Raw genomic sequence first — 18,377 nt, forward strand, 5'->3', positions numbered from 1 at the left:
ATTAATTCAAGTGTGAAATAGAACACAAAGTCTAGTAATCAATAAGGAAATGATTCAGACCTGCAATGCCAAATTTGTTTAGTATTAACAGGACTTTGTGGCTCTCATTTACCTTCAGACACTGATGTGCTCATCAACTTGTCACACATGTAATTAAAGTAGTGATTATGCTGAGTGAGTGATACCAGTTAATGGCTGCATATTTTTGAGGATGAGATAGAGATTTTTTTTTTTTTACATGTTTTCCATGACATTCAATATAGTATAAGCCTTATCGGTCAGCTTTAATATGCACTGCATTTAGCAAAACCAAACTAAGTAACATCTCTCATCTTAGGCTACAGGAGGGTCAAGGAGAAAGTAAGGTCTCTAGCTTTTTAAAAAAAATCTTACATTAAAATCTCAGCACTTTTTGTGTTACTTTATGAAGCATTTATAAACTCTTACTGAACAACCTGCCAATTGCTTTAGTTAAAAAAAAATGTTTGGCTTATAAAATATGCCAACTGTAAGTCCCTAAAGCCTAAATTATGGCTTCAAATACCTTGTACAGGCTGACTAACCCAAGAAATGTGTGTTTAAGAGAAAAACAGACAATTTCAGAAAAATTCAGAGAATATTTGACATTTTCACTCAGCTATATTCTACTATTTACTCTCCATAGATTGGCCAGTTAATTTTTAAAATAGGGAAAATGTTACAGGTCTTCATTTTTATTGAGAAATGCTTTATGTAACTCTCTTCTAGTATAGCACACAATACTTCAAACTCAAAGTGTGCTTCCCTTTCAGTGTCTGCCTTACCTGAGCGATGGATATGGACCTTTTAATATATACGTCAGTGTCACTGGTCTTCCCCTTTATGCTACACTCATATATAGCACAGAAAATACAGGCAGTAATTTATGTATATTACGGGCCTTGCAATAAAATGCAACCAAAAGAGAGCCTAATGAGAATGAGTGTGAAAGAGCAATTTAAGGCTAGATGCCTCTGCCAGTGCCGGGGGCTATACAAGATTTGCATGCTAATCATTCTAATAATAATGTAATGCCCAAAGCAGTTTAAGCAAATTGCGAACTACTGGTCATAGAATGAAGCTTATCTCACAGAGAACATAACACAAATACAGGTTAACATCTGAATGATTCCTGGTAATTCACGGACCTGTCAGCAGCCTGGCTCACCTCAATTAGAAACGCTCCAGCAGCTGTTTCACTTTTCTGTAAACCTGGAGTTGCTCTTATTCGGAGCTTAATAGCCCGAATACTTAGAAAACGGTTCCGTTAAGGAATATTTTAAATAAAACCTAAACTTGTTCAAAGTTGTTCCTGCCAATAAGAACCAATAAGAGGTTTTTATTTACTTCTCGTGCTCAGCTGTTCAGCCCCAGCTAATGCGGCTCTGATTGGACATTGTGCTCAGCGCTTTTCGGTATCAGCCAATAGCTGCCGTTTAGCAGGCAGCGTCACAGTGTTTACCCGGAAATGAGAGTCGCCTCCAACATCTGTTGTGGAAGTCTGTAGTTTACCCATTACGGACCGTTTTAAATATAGTGTAATAACAAATTACCTGTATATACCTAACATAATCTATTGAATCGGTATGTACAGCGGACTCCTGCCCAATGGTTTAACCGAAGACGACCTCAGTCCAGATAATGATGAGGAAAAGCAGGAAGATTTGGTTGAAGAGGAGAAGCAAGGTGAAAACACAGGCTCATCGGAGGTGTCACAGTCGGCTCAAGCTGCAGACAGTGACTCTCCGACATGCAGTATGCCTGGCGTATCCCAGGAAATGTGGCAAGTATGTTGCATTGATCTTAAGTTTTATTCAGTGAGGTACAGGCTAGCTGCTTAGGTTTTGGTGCCGCCTGTAGAAGTGAAGCTAACTCTGAAAGTTACATCATTGCTGCAGTGTCCCCGGTTCGTCTTACACTTGAGCTAACAGCTAATCTGAAGGGAGAAATCCGGTGTTTTGATGCCTTTTCCTATGTCACATCTGTGCAGCTGCAGCGGGAAAGAATCAATGGTGGTGATGCTGTGTTCACTTTGTATGTGTGTTTAAGAAATTCCAGGATCTGCGGAGGAAGAAAGATGATATTCAGACATTAAAGGTCGAAGAAAGAAGAAAAAGAAAAAGAAGAAAACGAAAGAAAGGTAATGTAGCAGAAAGTCAGTGTGGTATATTGTTTTGAAAGCCCAGTTGATACAGTAGTTTTGAGGAGATCAGTAGTTCAAATATCAATATATCGGCCAATATTAGTACTTTATACTTATGACACTGCTTTACTCTGCATCATGGTCATCTCAGCTGCTGCTCTGCTACACATGCTGTGCAGAGAGTTTTGGAGAAAGTGAAATTGGAGCTGCTCTGCTGGACAAACTATGTGAAGCCTGTTTCTAAAATACCCCAAACAACTTTTACAACAAAATGTATTTATGATATATTTGTGACAGGCCAATATTGGATCATAATATTAGCCAACCAGTATATTAGTCAGGCTCTTATTGTTTGCACATTTTTCCAGTGGACAAAAATATTTGTCATTTTTTGAGAAAATATTACTTACCTTTGTATTTGATAGAAACTTCAGGCCACTTTCTTTAAAGATAATCTAGCACCTTATTGGTGCAACTGGTGTAACTAAAAACTGAAATTTTAGTTGGTGCAGACTGGTACCAAACAAACCTGCATATCATTAACTTGTTTTTTTTTTTAATGTAATTTAACAGGAACAGAAAGTGGGGAACCTCCACAAACAAGGTACTGTTACATTGCAACAGTCCACCTAGGGATGTTTCTACAACATTACAGACTATAAATAGTTGGGTAAACTGGAAGAGGTTTGTTCTGCTAAATGTTAAAATATACATACAAGCTGTGTGCCAGTATCAGAAGTAAATGGGCTGCTAAAAATATGGTCTTCATGAGAAACTAAAACTAAAGCTGGTTCCGATTCTGTATCTGATTCACATTAACACAGAGAAAGAAAAACTCACCAATTTGCACACAATGGTAACAAGTTGTGATATTCACATTAGCCAAATGTAGTTGTTTTACGATGACCAGTATAATATGTGATCTCTTGTAAACATGCAAAAAATGCTTACCTCAATAGTTACGCAATTACTCGTCAAATCATCTGTATTATCAAGTTCCAATTATTAACCAGTGCAGCAGATAACAGCAAACTGCTTCACAACATGCTGTCACCATAATGTATGAAAAACACATAGATCCGATTAGAAGGGTAACAACGGAAATAGAGTCCATTTAATTAAAGGATGGACACTGGGGTGGAATTAGTGAAATATAGTTTGTCTTATTGTAATGCTGGTATATGTGAACAATAACACACATTTTCTCTGTCAGCAGAGAGCGCCAAGAGGAGCCGGAGAAGCACTGGGATGAGCTTAAGCAGTATTTTGGTGTAAATGATCGATTTCATCCCCCTGCATGTTCCAAACCCCCTCCGAAGGTAACAAAGACTTGCCTTCCAACTTATCTTCCGAGGTTTAAGACTGTATCTGTCTTAGCTGTTAGGAACACCTTCACATCCTTTGTGTTTCGTTGCCACTGTATCGTCTCATTGTTTTACGTGATATGACATGTGGATTAGAGGAGCCTTTACAATAACTCAACCTGACACTGAGAACTATACTGGGGGATTATGCTCAGCTACATTTAGTGATAAGATTAGGGTGAATCTGCTTTCTAGTGTGGGTAAGATTCAAGTGAGATGTAGGATTTTTTTTTTTTTTTTCCTGCAAGAAGACTGAAAATCTGAGTGTTGCTTGGAAAAAGGAGAGTTAGAGTACCGGGTACAGCTTCTGTGACTGCAGCTAGAACAAAGACCAAAGTTTAAAACAAAACCTCCTTTCATTTGAGTACATTTCAGCTTTTAAAGATCAGCAGACCTTTAATGCAAAACACTTGCAAATTGCCAATGAAGCAAAAAATATTTGCAAGCTTGATGAACATTATGAGTGACCCAATGAATGGGAACTGTTCTAATTTCAATGTGAAATCCCTTTAATGATTATTTTGGAGTATTTTGTGGTTAATTTATCTCAGCAGCATAAAATTGAGTTCTTTTTAAAAAAAAAAAAAAAGAATTTAGCTTCGTTTTGAATGCGGTACCAAGCTGAATGTAACAGAACTTTCCCCATTATCATAATGAGGGTCTCTTTCATCACTCAAATGCAGATCCTTGTAATTAATATATTATTTCAAGTCTGGCAAGTCTTTCAAACAATTTGAAGTGATGTAATTGAGGAAAAACTATATCACAGTTGCCAGATGTGATTACTTATCTGGGAGCAGGTTTCCCTAACTCTAACCTTAGACACATTTCACGGCATAAAGGATGATTGTCTGTCCATTTGAGTTGTGTTTGTGAGAAACTTCAGGTTATAACGGAGTTCATGAGTCGGATTGAGTCTGTCCAGAATACGTGCAGGATATCAAACTATAATAAGCATAGTAAATAAGAACCGACCAATCACAGAGTTACAGAGAAAAGCTAATTCTGCATTTTAAAACTTGATGTTTACTTTACTGTACTTTTACAGTGAGTCAACAATACATCAGAGGGGATGCATTAATAATTGCAGTTTCTTTCCAGTGTGTATTTTTTTTTTTCACCATGATGAAATTTGGGGGGGCCGAAGAAATCTGGCACTCGGCTCTCTCAGATAGTCTCATCACAGCAGAACTGCCTTGCCATCAGTGACCGGGGGCTTCTCAGCACCCCCCTCTGCTTAGGCCTGTAATGGAAATGTGTAATTAAAGAGTCACATTTATGTTTGGTAATCTCCTGTAGCATTTCTAAGATTTCCCCACTAATATCCAATCAAAAAGGTTTTCATTTGTGAAGCGAAATCTACATATTTGTAGTAATGGCAATCATATTAAAAATAAGGCCCTGGGGACTTTTGAAGTTACTCTTTGATTTTTTTTTCTCTCTACCCCTATTTCCAAAAAAAAAAAAAAAAAAAAAACTGATTTTTTTTTTCCCCTCTTCTGCAGTCCGGCCTAGAAAAGAGCATAGAGAGGGCCATAGCTGAAGGGGACATTGCAAAGGCGGAGGAGATGAGCGACAGACTCGCCACTCGAGAGGTACGTTGTGCTGATAAGAGATCTTTGGGGTGCTCCCGCTGTGACAAATCAGGCTAATGGATCCGTGGCCATTTCTGCTGCAAAGACATAGAGGAACAAAAACACACGCAGACATCCACCATTCAGTCCTGCAGCCCTTTTCCATTGAGTTAATGGAAAGCCCTCCCCTTAGTTTTGAAGTGCTGCAGTGTCTAAAGGACTTTTGGCTCTGCTTTTTAATGAAGGGTACATTGCTTTCAAGCCAACTGTTAAATCATTCTCCAGGTAAGAGTTTCATACCTTTGAAGTGTACATGTCCCTAAATGCAGTGCCTGAAGTTTTGTAACTAACCGCCTTGGCAGGCATCAAGGATCAAGTGGTTTGAAACTAATTTAGCATAAAATGTAGCCCACACACACATAATTGTGGTTAAAAAGACATACAGCTGCAGCGTTACTTCTCCGCTGGAGCATCAAAGTTAAACTTCTTTGTTTTATGATGCATTTTGCTTACAGCGTCGCATGAGCATTTTCATTTTATAATAGTGGCAACACAAAGATGGAATGTACTGCAGGCTCAGGTTTTATTGGTTGCTCAGGATTTCAATTTGGAGTTATAAAGTTGGAGGGGCCGTTCGTTTAGCATTGCTCAACATAAAAATTTAAGTTATTTAAACGTACAGAAATGTAAGTTTTACTCTCATTTTGGCATAGTGGGCAGCAGCATGAGCCATTATTGCCAGAGCTGTGGAGAAGAAACATAAGAGGTGAAAAAAACTTCAAGTGCCATTGCCTTTTTGAACAAAGCATAGCATCATGCAGTCAAAACTATGTAATTGCTTTTCTTCTTGTTTTTTATTTCATCTGGACATGATTTTGGTTTAAAGCAAATAATCCTAAACACAGTTTGCAACTGGAACCTCTTGAATGGATAAGGGGGCTTCTAAATGAAAATATCAACTGTGCTAATTGTGTGAGCATTACATTTGTGACCCAGTATCTCCACTGTGTAATAGACATTGGTGTGCAAGCATTAGAGCCCTTTCATATTTCCATTCTAACTGTGAGCAGAGTGATCAAATATGAGGGAGTTAAATGAAAGCTCTTGTGAGTGGCACCTGTGCTGTACTTTCAGAAAGCCTCTTAGAGCGCTGGTGGATTGGTTTTAGCCTGAGCTGAGGTTCTCGCCTCCCTGGCACCTGCCTTGTGTCTTGCCAGAGCCGTGATGGGACGTGACAGCAGTTTGGCAGCCGCAATTCATTGTTAGGCAGTGATAACTTCATTTCAAGAGAGTATAGATTTGACCATTTTTAAATCCCTAAAAGCTAGGTGATGCAAAGTTGTACAGGTTTTCTTTCGAATACAAAGACATGCGGTCCTGCTTATAGTAGAAAAAGGAAAAATGGGAGAGAAATGGAAGCTAAAGGCCAGAAAGTTGGAAGGATTCGGGATCAGTTATAAAGGACTGTAGTATATATTAAATAATGAGGCCTGTAATTCAGATAGCATTTAGGACCAGCATGTTTGTTTACCGCCTTCCTGTTCACGTTGACAGGAGCACTGTGACAAACATTTAGAGGATCAATAATCTCCGCTGTGGCCAGAATCAATTTCAAGGTTATAATTGAGTGGCTCATTTGGCACGGAATTTCTTAGATGTTTAATTTGTTTACGGTCATAACATCACGACATGATTGTAGCAGGCTTTTCACTCGAAGAATAGGAACAGGTTTTTCTTCGCGAAAAATGCAAAAGCATTCCGACAGCTGTGAAGAACTAAAGAGGCCTGTTTGTCCCTCTAGGCATTGTTTTGTAAAGAAAATGCTGGTACATGTTGGATGACAATGTTTCAGAGTATTTTCATCCTCAATCTAATGCATTCCCACTTATCTCCTCAAAGCAAAGGGAAATGGAAGGAAGATAGAGAGCTTGCTGTCAGAATCCCCTCTTTTATAAGACGAAAATGTTTGTTTCTGCTGTTTTGAGCTCCCGCAAATCAATTAATGATTTCCATTTGCTCTACTTCCTTTTTTAATCTGAACATTAAAACAATTTGGTAAAAACCTGTTTTGAAGGCTCCTTATAAATCCGGAGATATGTCGTCTTTCATCTGTCAAACTTCTAAGACACGCTGCTTGGATATTGCAGGTTGCGGGGTTTTATTCTCATTACAGTTTTTAAATATGTCTCAAGGCTGAAAGTCTTTGTTTTTAGATTAATTCATTAAGACATGTTCAGTTTTTTTAAGTGAAAGTATTAAGTAGTAAAAAAAAAAAAAGATGCAGAAAATAAATCACATCCCTTTTTAGGTAACAAAATGTTATTATTGTCTACAGTGCTGTTGGCAAAGCTTCCTAATGTAGACTAATAAACTGTTTCTTTTCTCATAAAGATGCCTGTTGATTCTCCTCAGCACATTTAGATTTCTTTTCACATGCCTTAGAAGACACAAAACAATGTAAAAAGCTTCTTGCTTCTAAAGTAGTCCTAATAGTTCATTAGATTAAAAGGTGCAAGTCCTCCAATTAAGACTGGGTCTCCATCCTTTGATTACTGCACTTTATTTTACTCTGCAGCAAGCTGCATACGGCCTAATTAATTCTGTAATTAGCATAACAAGAAGTGACAGACACATATAGTATAAACGGCTCAAAGCCTGTCAGGAGGCCTGATAGCATCCAGCAGATTGATTTTTCTATTCCGGGTAAATGAGCCAGTGTGAAAAGATTATAACTGATGAGTAGTAAAGAAAATCTTACGTTATCTTATGTTTACCTGTGTTTATCAGTAGGCACTGTTTCAAACAGCATCAAATGGTTGCTTGTCCAACTATGCCAATAAAACAAAATAAAAAATTCCAAGGGTTATATTTACTTTTTCACGGCACAGTAAGGTCCTGAAATCTACTCAGTTTTGTTTGATACATCAACAATGATTGACAAAGACAAATCATCAGTGTCAAACAAAACAGTCACAATCAGCTGTGGATTTATTATGATTTATATGTAACAGGAAGAGCAACAGACCAAAGATTGATCCCTGTGGGACACCATGATCACTTAAATATAATTTAAACCATCTAGCCACCAGGTCATCACAACCAACAAGCTTATATCCATCCATCCCTCCCTCCCTCTTAACTACTCATTTCAGGGCAGGAGGCCTGGGACCTTTGCTAGCCTGTCATTGGTTGAGAGGCAGGTACACCTCTGGATAGGTCACCAGTGCATCCCAGGGCTGCTTATATTCACTGAACCAGATTAAATAACTAAAATGACTGAAAGTCCTTTGAAGGTTTCTCAGAACCATACAATTGTCTGAACAATTAGCACTTTTTATATAATGACTGTACACTAAATTGGATGCTATAGTACAGTACTTTCTTTGCCGCACTAATCTACCTTCTCATTGTAGTACTTCACTCAGCATTATCCCTATAATAAATATATATTTAATTAAACAGAGCCACTGAGATATTTTAAAACTCTCCGTGCCTTTGCTTCATATACATTAAGTAGGTATATTTCTTTACAAAAGGCCATCATGCTGTGTTAGAGCTTACGGTTCCCCCATAGCGCTCATCACAGTTATTAGAGTGGCATTAGCACTTCAAAACAGAAACTCTCTGTAGTCTGCCACAATCGTGGATGTCAGGTCCATTTCATGACTTCCAGGGGCTTAAGAATATGAAATATGAAAAAAGAAGTTGGATTGCTGCTGGCCTCCCCATCACGATGGAAGTCGTCATGCACATGGACACAAGTACAAAGAAGCCTTTTCTAAAAGTCAGTTTTTCTTTTCAGTCCACACAGTGCAACAGAAAAACCAGCAACAACAACAAAAACTACAACCTACACAGCATGTTCCAGACTAGAGTCAGTTTTATGACTTATTCCGATATTTGGTGATTTACCAATAGATTGGCAAATAGCTAATATCAGCTGATAATATCAGCCCACCCATAAATCGGTCGGGCTCTATTTCAGATGTACCTGGTATTGGTATTGAACCGTTTTGGCAGTTTGACTTTATGTTATAAGAGGCATTGTCTTGTCTATCAGGAGCTGTAAACGAATGTCTCCCATGCTGTAGTGCAAAGCCCTGCAGTGATATATTGTAGCTGCACTTATGACCAGTGCTATCATGTAGTCTGGATTGACCTTTTGTGTTGGACCTCTCTTTTGATGCCACTTTGAGCAATATTAACCTGATACGTCCAAACCGTTTAAAAACTGGTCCCGCCTAACAGTTGGATCATACAGCAATTAGCCATATGAATATGTATTAACTGGAGCCATTTATAGTTTCTGTAGCTTTTGAACACGCGGATGGTTATAATATCCCTCATTATGTTCTAGCTAGCATTTCAATAGTGCAGCTGCTGAAAGGAAAAGCCCCACTGTCCTTGAAATCTACCCTTTGGAAAGCCTCGCTTAAATGCTGTGAAACAAAGGTGGCGCGGCATTTTGTCAGAGGAGACATGGTGGCTTAGTTGAAACAAAGAGCTGAACTAAGAGTGTTTCATGATATTTATGTTATTTAACACCTTTTTTCTTCTCGCCACCTTCCCCCCGCCATGCCCTGTGTTTGTAATCAAAAAATTAATGAGCAGTGCTTTTGTGGAAAGTGGGCTTTATCAGATCCTGACTTTCCCCGCCCCACATCAGAGAAGGAGCCTGACTCTGTCTCCCCTGCGAGCCCCCCCCAGGCCACCTCGCAGAGAGTTCAGGGAAACTCTCCTCTTTGTTCATTTTTCCTTCAGCATAAGCAATTTATCACTGAATGAACTTTTATTGTATCTCTGGATGACTCACATTAAATTTTCGCCCATTAATTTTGAAATGGATTTTGAAATGGGTACTAAGCTTTTATCAAATGCCTGGGAATCTCATTTGGATTATTGTATTTCATTAATTACTTGATAGACAAAGCATACTTTTCAATGTAGATTTGTGTGCTGTTTAATTAATTAGCATGTTTTCTCTTTTAATTAAAGCCATTTTTTTTTAAATTAAAGCCCACAGCAAAACACATATATAATTTGTTTGTAATTAGGCCTTAATTGGTGGTAGTGGAAGCTTAGCACCCTTGGTTTCTTTTTTCATGATTGCCATTTTATTGCCAGTCACTCATTAATTAAACAGTTTTTTTTTTCTAATTAGCTTATAAAACTGTTGATGGCATATTATTCTAAGTGTGAGTTCAAAGCTTGCTAATAAGCCTACCCTACTCAGAAGAGGCGAGATAATGGAATGGCACAAAGCAGACGAACTTTCAGAGATGTTTTTTTTTTTTTGTCTGTTCCCCAAAGATGACATGTCATATGTATCTAGGATCAGATTATTAGAAAAGGAAATGGAGACATGGCTGTTCGCCTGTGCCTTCCCTCAAGTGCCATTGTTTTTGGCTCGCCATGTAATTCTGTTTGTCAAAGGGGAAGCAAGATGACAAAAAGCTCTAATGAGGCTGCCCCAAAGAAAACAGAAACTTTAGTAGGACTATAACAGCATGAAGGCGTGTGCTGTGATATTTGAGCAGCATTATAATGAAAATAATGACACATTGCAGTTGTTTATCCTTCAGTGTTAGACGTTCCTACCCAGTGATTTGCCTTTTCTCCAGTATCACTATTAAACTCCCAAGCAGAGCTATGACAGTTTGTCCATTACACAATTACTTGATTTGCCAGTGATGCATTGTTATAGCATATGCTTACTCATATACTTGCATACAAATTTTAGATATTTTACTGTATTATTTCCATTTCCTTCAACTTTATACTTTGGCTCCACCACAATTTAGAAGGAAACGTGGAGTTTTCCCTGGCTTATTTGGTAAGAGTTTATGCATTTTCCTCTCATTTCTGAGCTAAAATATTTAGAATACTTAGTAAGTAAATGAACAGGTCTGAACATTTTTCTCTTTCTCAACAATCTTCAACTGTAAAGCAAAGAATAAGTGCATTTTTAATAATAGCTCTATTTACTTGTGCAACATTTAAAGCAACTGAGTGAATGTCTTATACTGGAAATTAAAAAATAGTTTGTTCCATTTTATTTGAGTCACTTTCAAACAACATTGTGTACAGGATCTCTTTCTTTGTGTTCTGTGACAGTAAAATGAGGATCTTTGTGTGTTGAATGGGCTTTTAAAAGCCCTCCAAGGGTTAGTACAAATTAGACTTAAGAGTGAATCGTAAATAATCTGTAGACAAACTGATAATGAAAATAGCAGCAAAATCGCACTTTTAATCCCAGAGGTGGATATGGACACACCAGGTGATCCTAGGACCGGCTTTTTTTGTGTTTATTCCAGTCTGTTGTTTTACCTCGGAGATTCAAATAATGCACTGACTGAATAAAATCTTGTATCCCTTTCTTTTGAATACGATATGGGTGGCATTGATTGACCTCTCGATCTTTTGACCTTCCCTGTCCTGCTGCAACACTGAGGCTTAGCAGTCAGAGACACATTTTTCTTCTCTCCTCCACCTCAGTCCTAAGAAATTATGCTGAAATAACACACAAGCTGCCTAATCTGATATTCATTCCTTTCTTATATAGCCCTGCTTTCCAAAGTTGACTAAGGCCACATTATTTAGGCATTAAGGTAGTGTGATAAGGGAATTAGGCTGGTCATTAATCGTTTACACGTCAAATGCAGCAGAGCAGCTCGGGGAGGTGATTTAGTGAGGCAAAGCCATATAGCCCTTGTTAATCCACCTCTCACACGTTTTAATTGGAAGAGGCTTCCTGGATAGGAAATTTATGAATGGATTTAAGGCCATTTCTTCCTTAAAGCCATCATTTATTTCATATTGTTAATAGGAGCTTTAACACTTTATCCACATGGAGACGTATTTTTCTCATCTTCCATTCAGCTATTGTCTTTTTGCACTGGCTGGTTAATTGCCACAATGTTTTTATGATCCCTGTGCTACTAAAGAGTAATGCAGTAAAACAAGCACACAAATGAAAAAAACTGTGAAAATGTTATTATGATGGACTTGGTACACTTTGTGCACGGTTTACACCGGTAATGCAAATTTTTATGTATTTATTTTTTGTATCAAGGCCCCATGTTTGGGTCTCTACTTGAATCTCCATGACGACCCAAACATGGATGAACAGAAAACGGCACTATTGACTTAACCCTCCTAGTGGCCTTAAGCTGCTGCTGCTGCCGCTGCTGCTGCTGCTGCAGTGCCAGCATTGTGCAGGCTGAATTTTTTTTTTTTTGCCTTCAAATCTTCCAAAGGTCAGAGAATTAATCCTCTGAATAAACCTTGTTTTTAGCAGGGCTGCGCACAGGCCACACAGGAGAGAGAGAGAGAGAGAGAGAAACAAGGCACAGAAACATGCATGTGATGGACATTTAATTGTACATTAATATGAGGTGGAGTGGGAAGAATTGCCTTTTAGGAGCCACATAAACAAAGAATGCAGGAGGTTTTCCTGTCTCCTGCCTTTATTCCTGCTTTGTACTTCCATTCTTATTTTTCACCAGCCTCTGATGTGAAAGGATTTGGCACTAAGATGCACGCAAGGGGAGGGGGAGAAAAAAAAAAAATCCTGAAAAGTGGATCAAAAAAGTAAATGAAAAATAATGTCATATTACTGAAAATATGAGAGGCTAATTTGTGCCGACTTTTTGCTAATTTTGTTCTCGCCACAGAAAGAGGAGCCGTCACCTGCTCGGCGCCACAGCGCTGACAGTGCCAGTGATCCATGAAATAAGCTGCCGCTGGCTTTGTTCAGATAAGAATGAACAAATCTGCACAATGTACTGCTCTCGGAATCTCATTTTCATACTTGCATGCAGGCTAAAAGAAATAAGCTGTTTGCAGGCTTGATTAATCAGACATTTGAGGGTTTTTTTTTTTTTTTTTTGTCTCTTTGATCTGTTCTGTCTCCTAGGTAACTTGGTTGACATTAATGTTGAGCCCCAGTAAAGACAATCAGCGAGTGTAGACTAAACTGATAAAGGGGAAAAAAACAGGGAAAATATTAAAGACCTTTAATGCTTTAAATATAGTAAAAGCTGTGTTGTGAATTTAAAAGAGGGGGGGGGGGGGGTGTGGAAATGAGGGCCGTGGAAGTGGGTTTTAATTTTGCTTGTGGAATGTTCAGGAAGGCGTGTTTTCAAGACCTTTTGCATTTCAAATGCAACCCCACAGGAGAGCAGGTTAATGTGGGTAATCCTTGTGTAGGCAAAAAGAAAAAGCTCTGTCAGTAAATCTCCAAATGAAACCATTTAGCATCATGCAGTTTCGTTTGATTTGCTCCCAGAATGAGCCAATGTGGGTTTTTTTTTTTTTTTTTTTTTGCAAACACAGAGAGCAAGAGCCTTTCTCAGATTTGTCAACAATTTAATAAATGTGTGGTTTATAATCTCAGCATGCATCAGAGCCACTCAGAAGCATTTAGCACCTACACCACTCTGCCAAGGAGCGGGGAACACCCTGAAGTGGTTTTATCTGCTCGCAAATCGGCTGCAAATGTTTGAGCAACCCCCCCCCCATAACTCTCCTTAAGAGGAGAGGGGAGGAGAAAAGAGGAGAAAACATGATTTGAGGAATTTAAAACCTATAAAATGGCAAAGAACTGGAGAACTGTCATAGTATGTACGCTTCAGGTTATGCAGACGCTCTCACAAATCTTCCAGTGACTGTATAGATGAATGCCTTGAGGGCCCAGCCGGAGCCCAGTACTTGCAGCCAGCCGGAGCCCTTATCTTAAATCCAAGCAAAGTACCATTAATCTTTTTGAAAGACCTTTATGGCTTTTAATGTATCCCAAATTAGAACATTTTACACCCTTGGTTCCTGAAATATGGTGATAAAAAGCCTTTAGAGTTTAATTTTTCCTGCCTGCTCGCTCTGACCTGCTTAATCCCAGCATGCATTAGGAGATATTTTAGTTTCAGTCTTTCTAATAAAGTTTATCCCACTTAATTATAATTGAAACATTTTTTTCCAGCAGGTCTTTTTTTTTTTTTTTCTTCAAGTGGCGCAGTGGTGGCACATTTCTTCATTACCTTAAGACTTTCTTTCCCCCCTTGATTGTACTCTGAATATTACAAAGAATTACCCAAAGGTTTGGTGAAATTGTTCCAAGTTGTTTATCAAAGTTTGCCTTTGCTTCAATAATAAACCTATCTCAGGAGTGAAAGAGGGGGCAGGATTTTTCCCTTTGTTTCCCGTGCGTCTGTGTGACTGGGGTTATTGGGATTATTCTGCTTCACAATACACACATATGTCTTCCCTGGGATTTGAATGTTTGCCTCTTACAGTCACGGTCATTCTCTTCACTTCTGATTTCAGGGAGTGCCTGCGTTGCTCCGAAAAGAAAAGTCTCTTTTGCACTGGAGAGGAGTGGAATTTTGGAAGTGGTGGGGAAACGAGCGGCAGCATAGCTGACATTGTCTTCCATTGTTTTAGTAGTTAATTTGCACATTAAAAAAGAAATCTTAAAGAAACAATGGGGGGGGGCTGCAAGCTTAAAAACATATAAAGTAAATATAAGGTGAATTTTAATGAAACAGTACTCACACGCTCACAAAAAAAAGCTGCATTTATTGGTAACGTGGTTAGAGACCATGTGTATATCCGCGGTTTGTATATTTTATCTTTATGTTTCACTGGCTGTGGCCTTTTAGTTCTTTACAATATGTCCCAGTATGTGTATTACATATTGGAGCATCTAAATATTGTTTTGAATCTTCAAATGTGACATTTTCTTCTTCAATTTATCATGTGCCATCAAAAATGTGAGAAAGCTCAGTGACGTCTTTCAGTTCTCTTTGACGAAAGACAAAGAAAACAAGCAAATATTGACATTTGAGAAGCTGGAATTTGTCAATTGTTGCAACTTTTCTTTAAAAGCTAACCGGTCGTTGAAATTGATGTTGCCCCAACTTATTCTCTGTGGCGGTTTCAGGTTTAGCACCCATTCAGAACCTGTGTAAAAGCTTTAGATGTTTCGATTCATCGGGAAGGGTAAAAATCCTCAGCAAAAACAAGAACAAGGGGAGCCCTGCTACAGAGCTCTGAATAAGTGGCTTTGGGATCACATAGAGAAACAGAAAACACTGAAGTAGATTTTCTCCAAGACATGCATCGTGAAAAAAAATGAGAACAGTATTCTGGAGGCAGAGGATGGTCACATCAAATGTTGATTTCATTTAATTTTTCCCCCTCTTTCCTGCACTTTGAATGTATCATCACTTCTAAGACTTTGCACATTGCATTCATAGAAATAAGCAGGTATTTACTGCAAAAGTATTGTTGCAGAGAATGAATTAAACATATAATTGAACATATAACAACATACTGAACAAGTCATGCATTATATATATGTTGTTATATGTTCATTACATGCATGCAAAAAAGCATTTATTCCTACTATATTATATATATAATGCAAGCTTTTGTGGTTACATTCTGTCAGGCACGCTGCACCTAATCACCAATCCTGACGTCACATATTGCCAGACTTGCTTAACTGCAGGATTGTACGGCATTCACGTGTAGTTTAGTTTAATGACAGTTTTGCTGTGGTGTGGAGGAGGCAGCACAGGCAGCAGAGACTTTGACAAGAAGCCACCCTCACACATCAGTCAGGGGTTTTTCTTGCCACAGACTGATTTTCATTCTCTAATGGGCCTCTCCTCTGTCTGCCTCCAAATAGATGGCCGTGAAAATCGCTCAAGCTGCTGACTGCCGTGACTTTGTGCAACGCAAACAGGAAGAGGAAGCTTTGAGGGCAGCGCAGAAAAGGAAGAAGCAAATAGCCTGGGGGTATGACGTCTGTCTCTGTTCTCATGTTTATGTTTGCCATCATTTCTGCCGTGTGTGACCACTCTGGGTTCAAGTACAGTTAAGATAGAGCTGCTGAAGCCTGAATTAGCCAGAGCCTTGAATGATTGCTGATGCAGTGATTGAAGTTGATGGCTAAAATGTATTCATAAAGGTTTTTTTCTGTGTTGCAGTTTTGAGGCGAAGAAGCGATGGGAGACCAAAAGCAACATGGGCTACATGTGACAAACATGGAGGAAAAATGGAAAAAGATTTTTATTTTGTTGTTTTTGTTAATTTGATAAAAGTGTTTTTTGTTTGTTTGTTTGTTTGTCTTTTTGTACATTTTGAAGATGTTGCACCAGCAGCACGTGAGGGCAGGAAAGTCAGCAGTTGGCTGAGAGGAAAAAAAAAAAAACCCAATCCAGAGAGTAAAAGGCTGAAAAAAAATGATGCAGCATTCAAATTAATTCCTAAGGCAGCCACTGGTGTCTGCATTGTGTTATTTTTCATTACATTTCAGTGATTTGAGCGTCCCCCCCCTCCTCAAATTAAATCTGGTGTACATTACTGGATGATGCGTTTATTTATTGCTGTAAAGTGGGTTAATCATGAAGGCACTCTTTTCTTCTTCTGGGGAAGAGAAAGGAAAGATTAGAGCTCTAATGCAATGTACAGGATAATGTGCGATAGGATTTGGGAGTAGAAAATGAAATTTGGCTGCTGTAAACTGTTGTGAGCAGTCGTAAACTGGAAGTTTGAAACGGGGGCTTTGCTGCTGGCCCTCACCCATGCCGGGAGACTCGCTATTGTTTCAGAGCCCGAACAAGAGGCGCACGCTGTTTTCTCGAAGCCTACACTCGCTGCTCATTGTGCGATGAGCTCTCTTCAGCATCTGTAAACTCGTCTCAAAACCGTCCATTCCTCTCGCTGTTACTTTGATCTTTTTTTTTTTTTGATCTGCAGTGCCTCCACAGCTACTCAACACTTCTGAAATGCTCATTCAGATTCCAGGAAGTGTTAATTGCAACCAGCACGCACAATAAAAGCACAAGAAAGATAATTACTTTTAGTCATAATGCCTGCTTTTTTTTTCTTCTTCTTCTTCTTTTTTTTAACCAAACCATAAAAAACGACTGCTTTGCTTCAAGGTAATGAGAATTCAAATTAATCCACCTGAGTTGTTTGCATTGCACGTGTTTGTCCCCTGGTGAGGTGGGGTGTTCTCATAGCCTTGCTGCGTAGGCTGAATCAGTGTGGAGTAAATTTAAGAAAACATCAGCAACAAAAGTTTGTAGGTCATTCTGAGACTAAACACCTGAGCCTAAGAAACCCAAATAGGAGTGTGAAAGAATTTGCTGAACTTAAAAAAGACTGGATTTTGTATCATCTCACACACGACTGTGCGTCGGAGAAGCTGTCAGTTGGTGAGAATTGGTGCTAATTAAACTATTAATTATCTCTGTAATGAGACACAAGTTAAAACTGTGTTAAGCACATCAAAGTACAACATGGGATTTCTTCACTTTGATGAATGCTATGAAAAATATATCTTGACTAAAGAGTGAGGAAACATCAGAGATGCTTCATTAATGGAAGCAAAATTAAGAGGGAAGCAAAAAAACATTTTAGGGCCTTTGAAATTTTTTGGGTAAGTGCTTTAGCACAAGACATTTATTACAGGGAATTACTGGATGCAGGTCTGATTATTGCATATTTCATAAACACTGCAAAACTTCTCAGAGATAATGGGGGGTTCCAAGAAAACTGCAGGCTGGTTGAGCTGCTGTAGGATTACATTTATCATCCAATGGTGTGAAACAAAAGCCAAGAAACATCACAGTATGGGACTTGTGGCCATGTAGCCTTATTTTAAAACTAGTTGATGTGACCAGCGCTGATCCAAGAGCAGCGCAGCGACATATCAATAGCATCTCACTTATTAATCTCTTTGAACACAGCATAATGCCTTGAGCAGAGATGAGTCTGCTTTTAAGCTGGAAAATCCACTTTCCTCTCCCGTCATGTTGAGGAGCCGTTTTCAGCAGTCTGTTACTGGAGGCCAATCTTAGCCCCTGACCTGACTGATTTGTTGCGAAACTCAAGAGACAAATTCCTTGGGCACACGTCGAAGCACTTCTAGGAAAACTGTTGTGTAAAGCGGGGTTAAGGAAAAAAAAAATCAACAACAGCAATCCCATTAAATGGTTGGAAAGCTGCTGTTGTACGAAAGGGAACATATGTTGCTGGTAACAAAACATCAGCATTATCGCTTGCCACTATCGCCGGCTGGGAGAGGATTAACTCGAAGGAGAGATCTCCGAGATGCTGCTGATAAAGGCTAGCCACGCTGAGGAAGACTTCACACCTAGTGCTCGGTGTAGCTCAGAGGAAGGTGGCTTTTGTTTATGTGTCGTTAATAGTTTTCACATCAAATTTTGGCTGCAATGTTTTTTGGGGATTTTGTTCACACTTTTTTTTTTT

At 38.8% G+C, this 18,377-nt stretch overlaps 1 protein-coding gene across 2 annotated transcripts; it reads left to right on the forward strand.

The window, feature by feature from the left end:
• Nucleotides 1-1,486: 1,486 nt before the first annotated feature.
• Nucleotides 1,487-16,882, forward strand: fam204a (family with sequence similarity 204 member A). Of its 2 annotated transcripts, none has more exons than XM_030748403.1 (7): nt 1,487-1,805; nt 2,068-2,158; nt 2,735-2,765; nt 3,375-3,480; nt 5,031-5,120; nt 15,787-15,896; nt 16,088-16,882. In XM_030748403.1, the coding sequence occupies exons 1-7, from the start codon at nt 1,605-1,607 to the stop codon at nt 16,137-16,139; spliced, it is 681 nt and encodes a 226-aa protein (XP_030604263.1). In that variant the 5' UTR covers nt 1,487-1,604; the 3' UTR covers nt 16,140-16,882. The 2 variants fall into 2 exon arrangements, with proteins under 2 accessions (XP_030604263.1, XP_030604264.1); XM_030748404.1 differs by having other exon boundaries at nt 3,378-3,480; nt 16,088-16,881.
• Nucleotides 16,883-18,377: the final 1,495 nt, after the last annotated feature.

This window comes from Archocentrus centrarchus, chromosome 15, assembly GCF_007364275.1.
Source record: "Archocentrus centrarchus isolate MPI-CPG fArcCen1 chromosome 15, fArcCen1, whole genome shotgun sequence".
Classification (NCBI taxonomy): domain Eukaryota; kingdom Metazoa; phylum Chordata; class Actinopteri; order Cichliformes; family Cichlidae; genus Archocentrus; species Archocentrus centrarchus.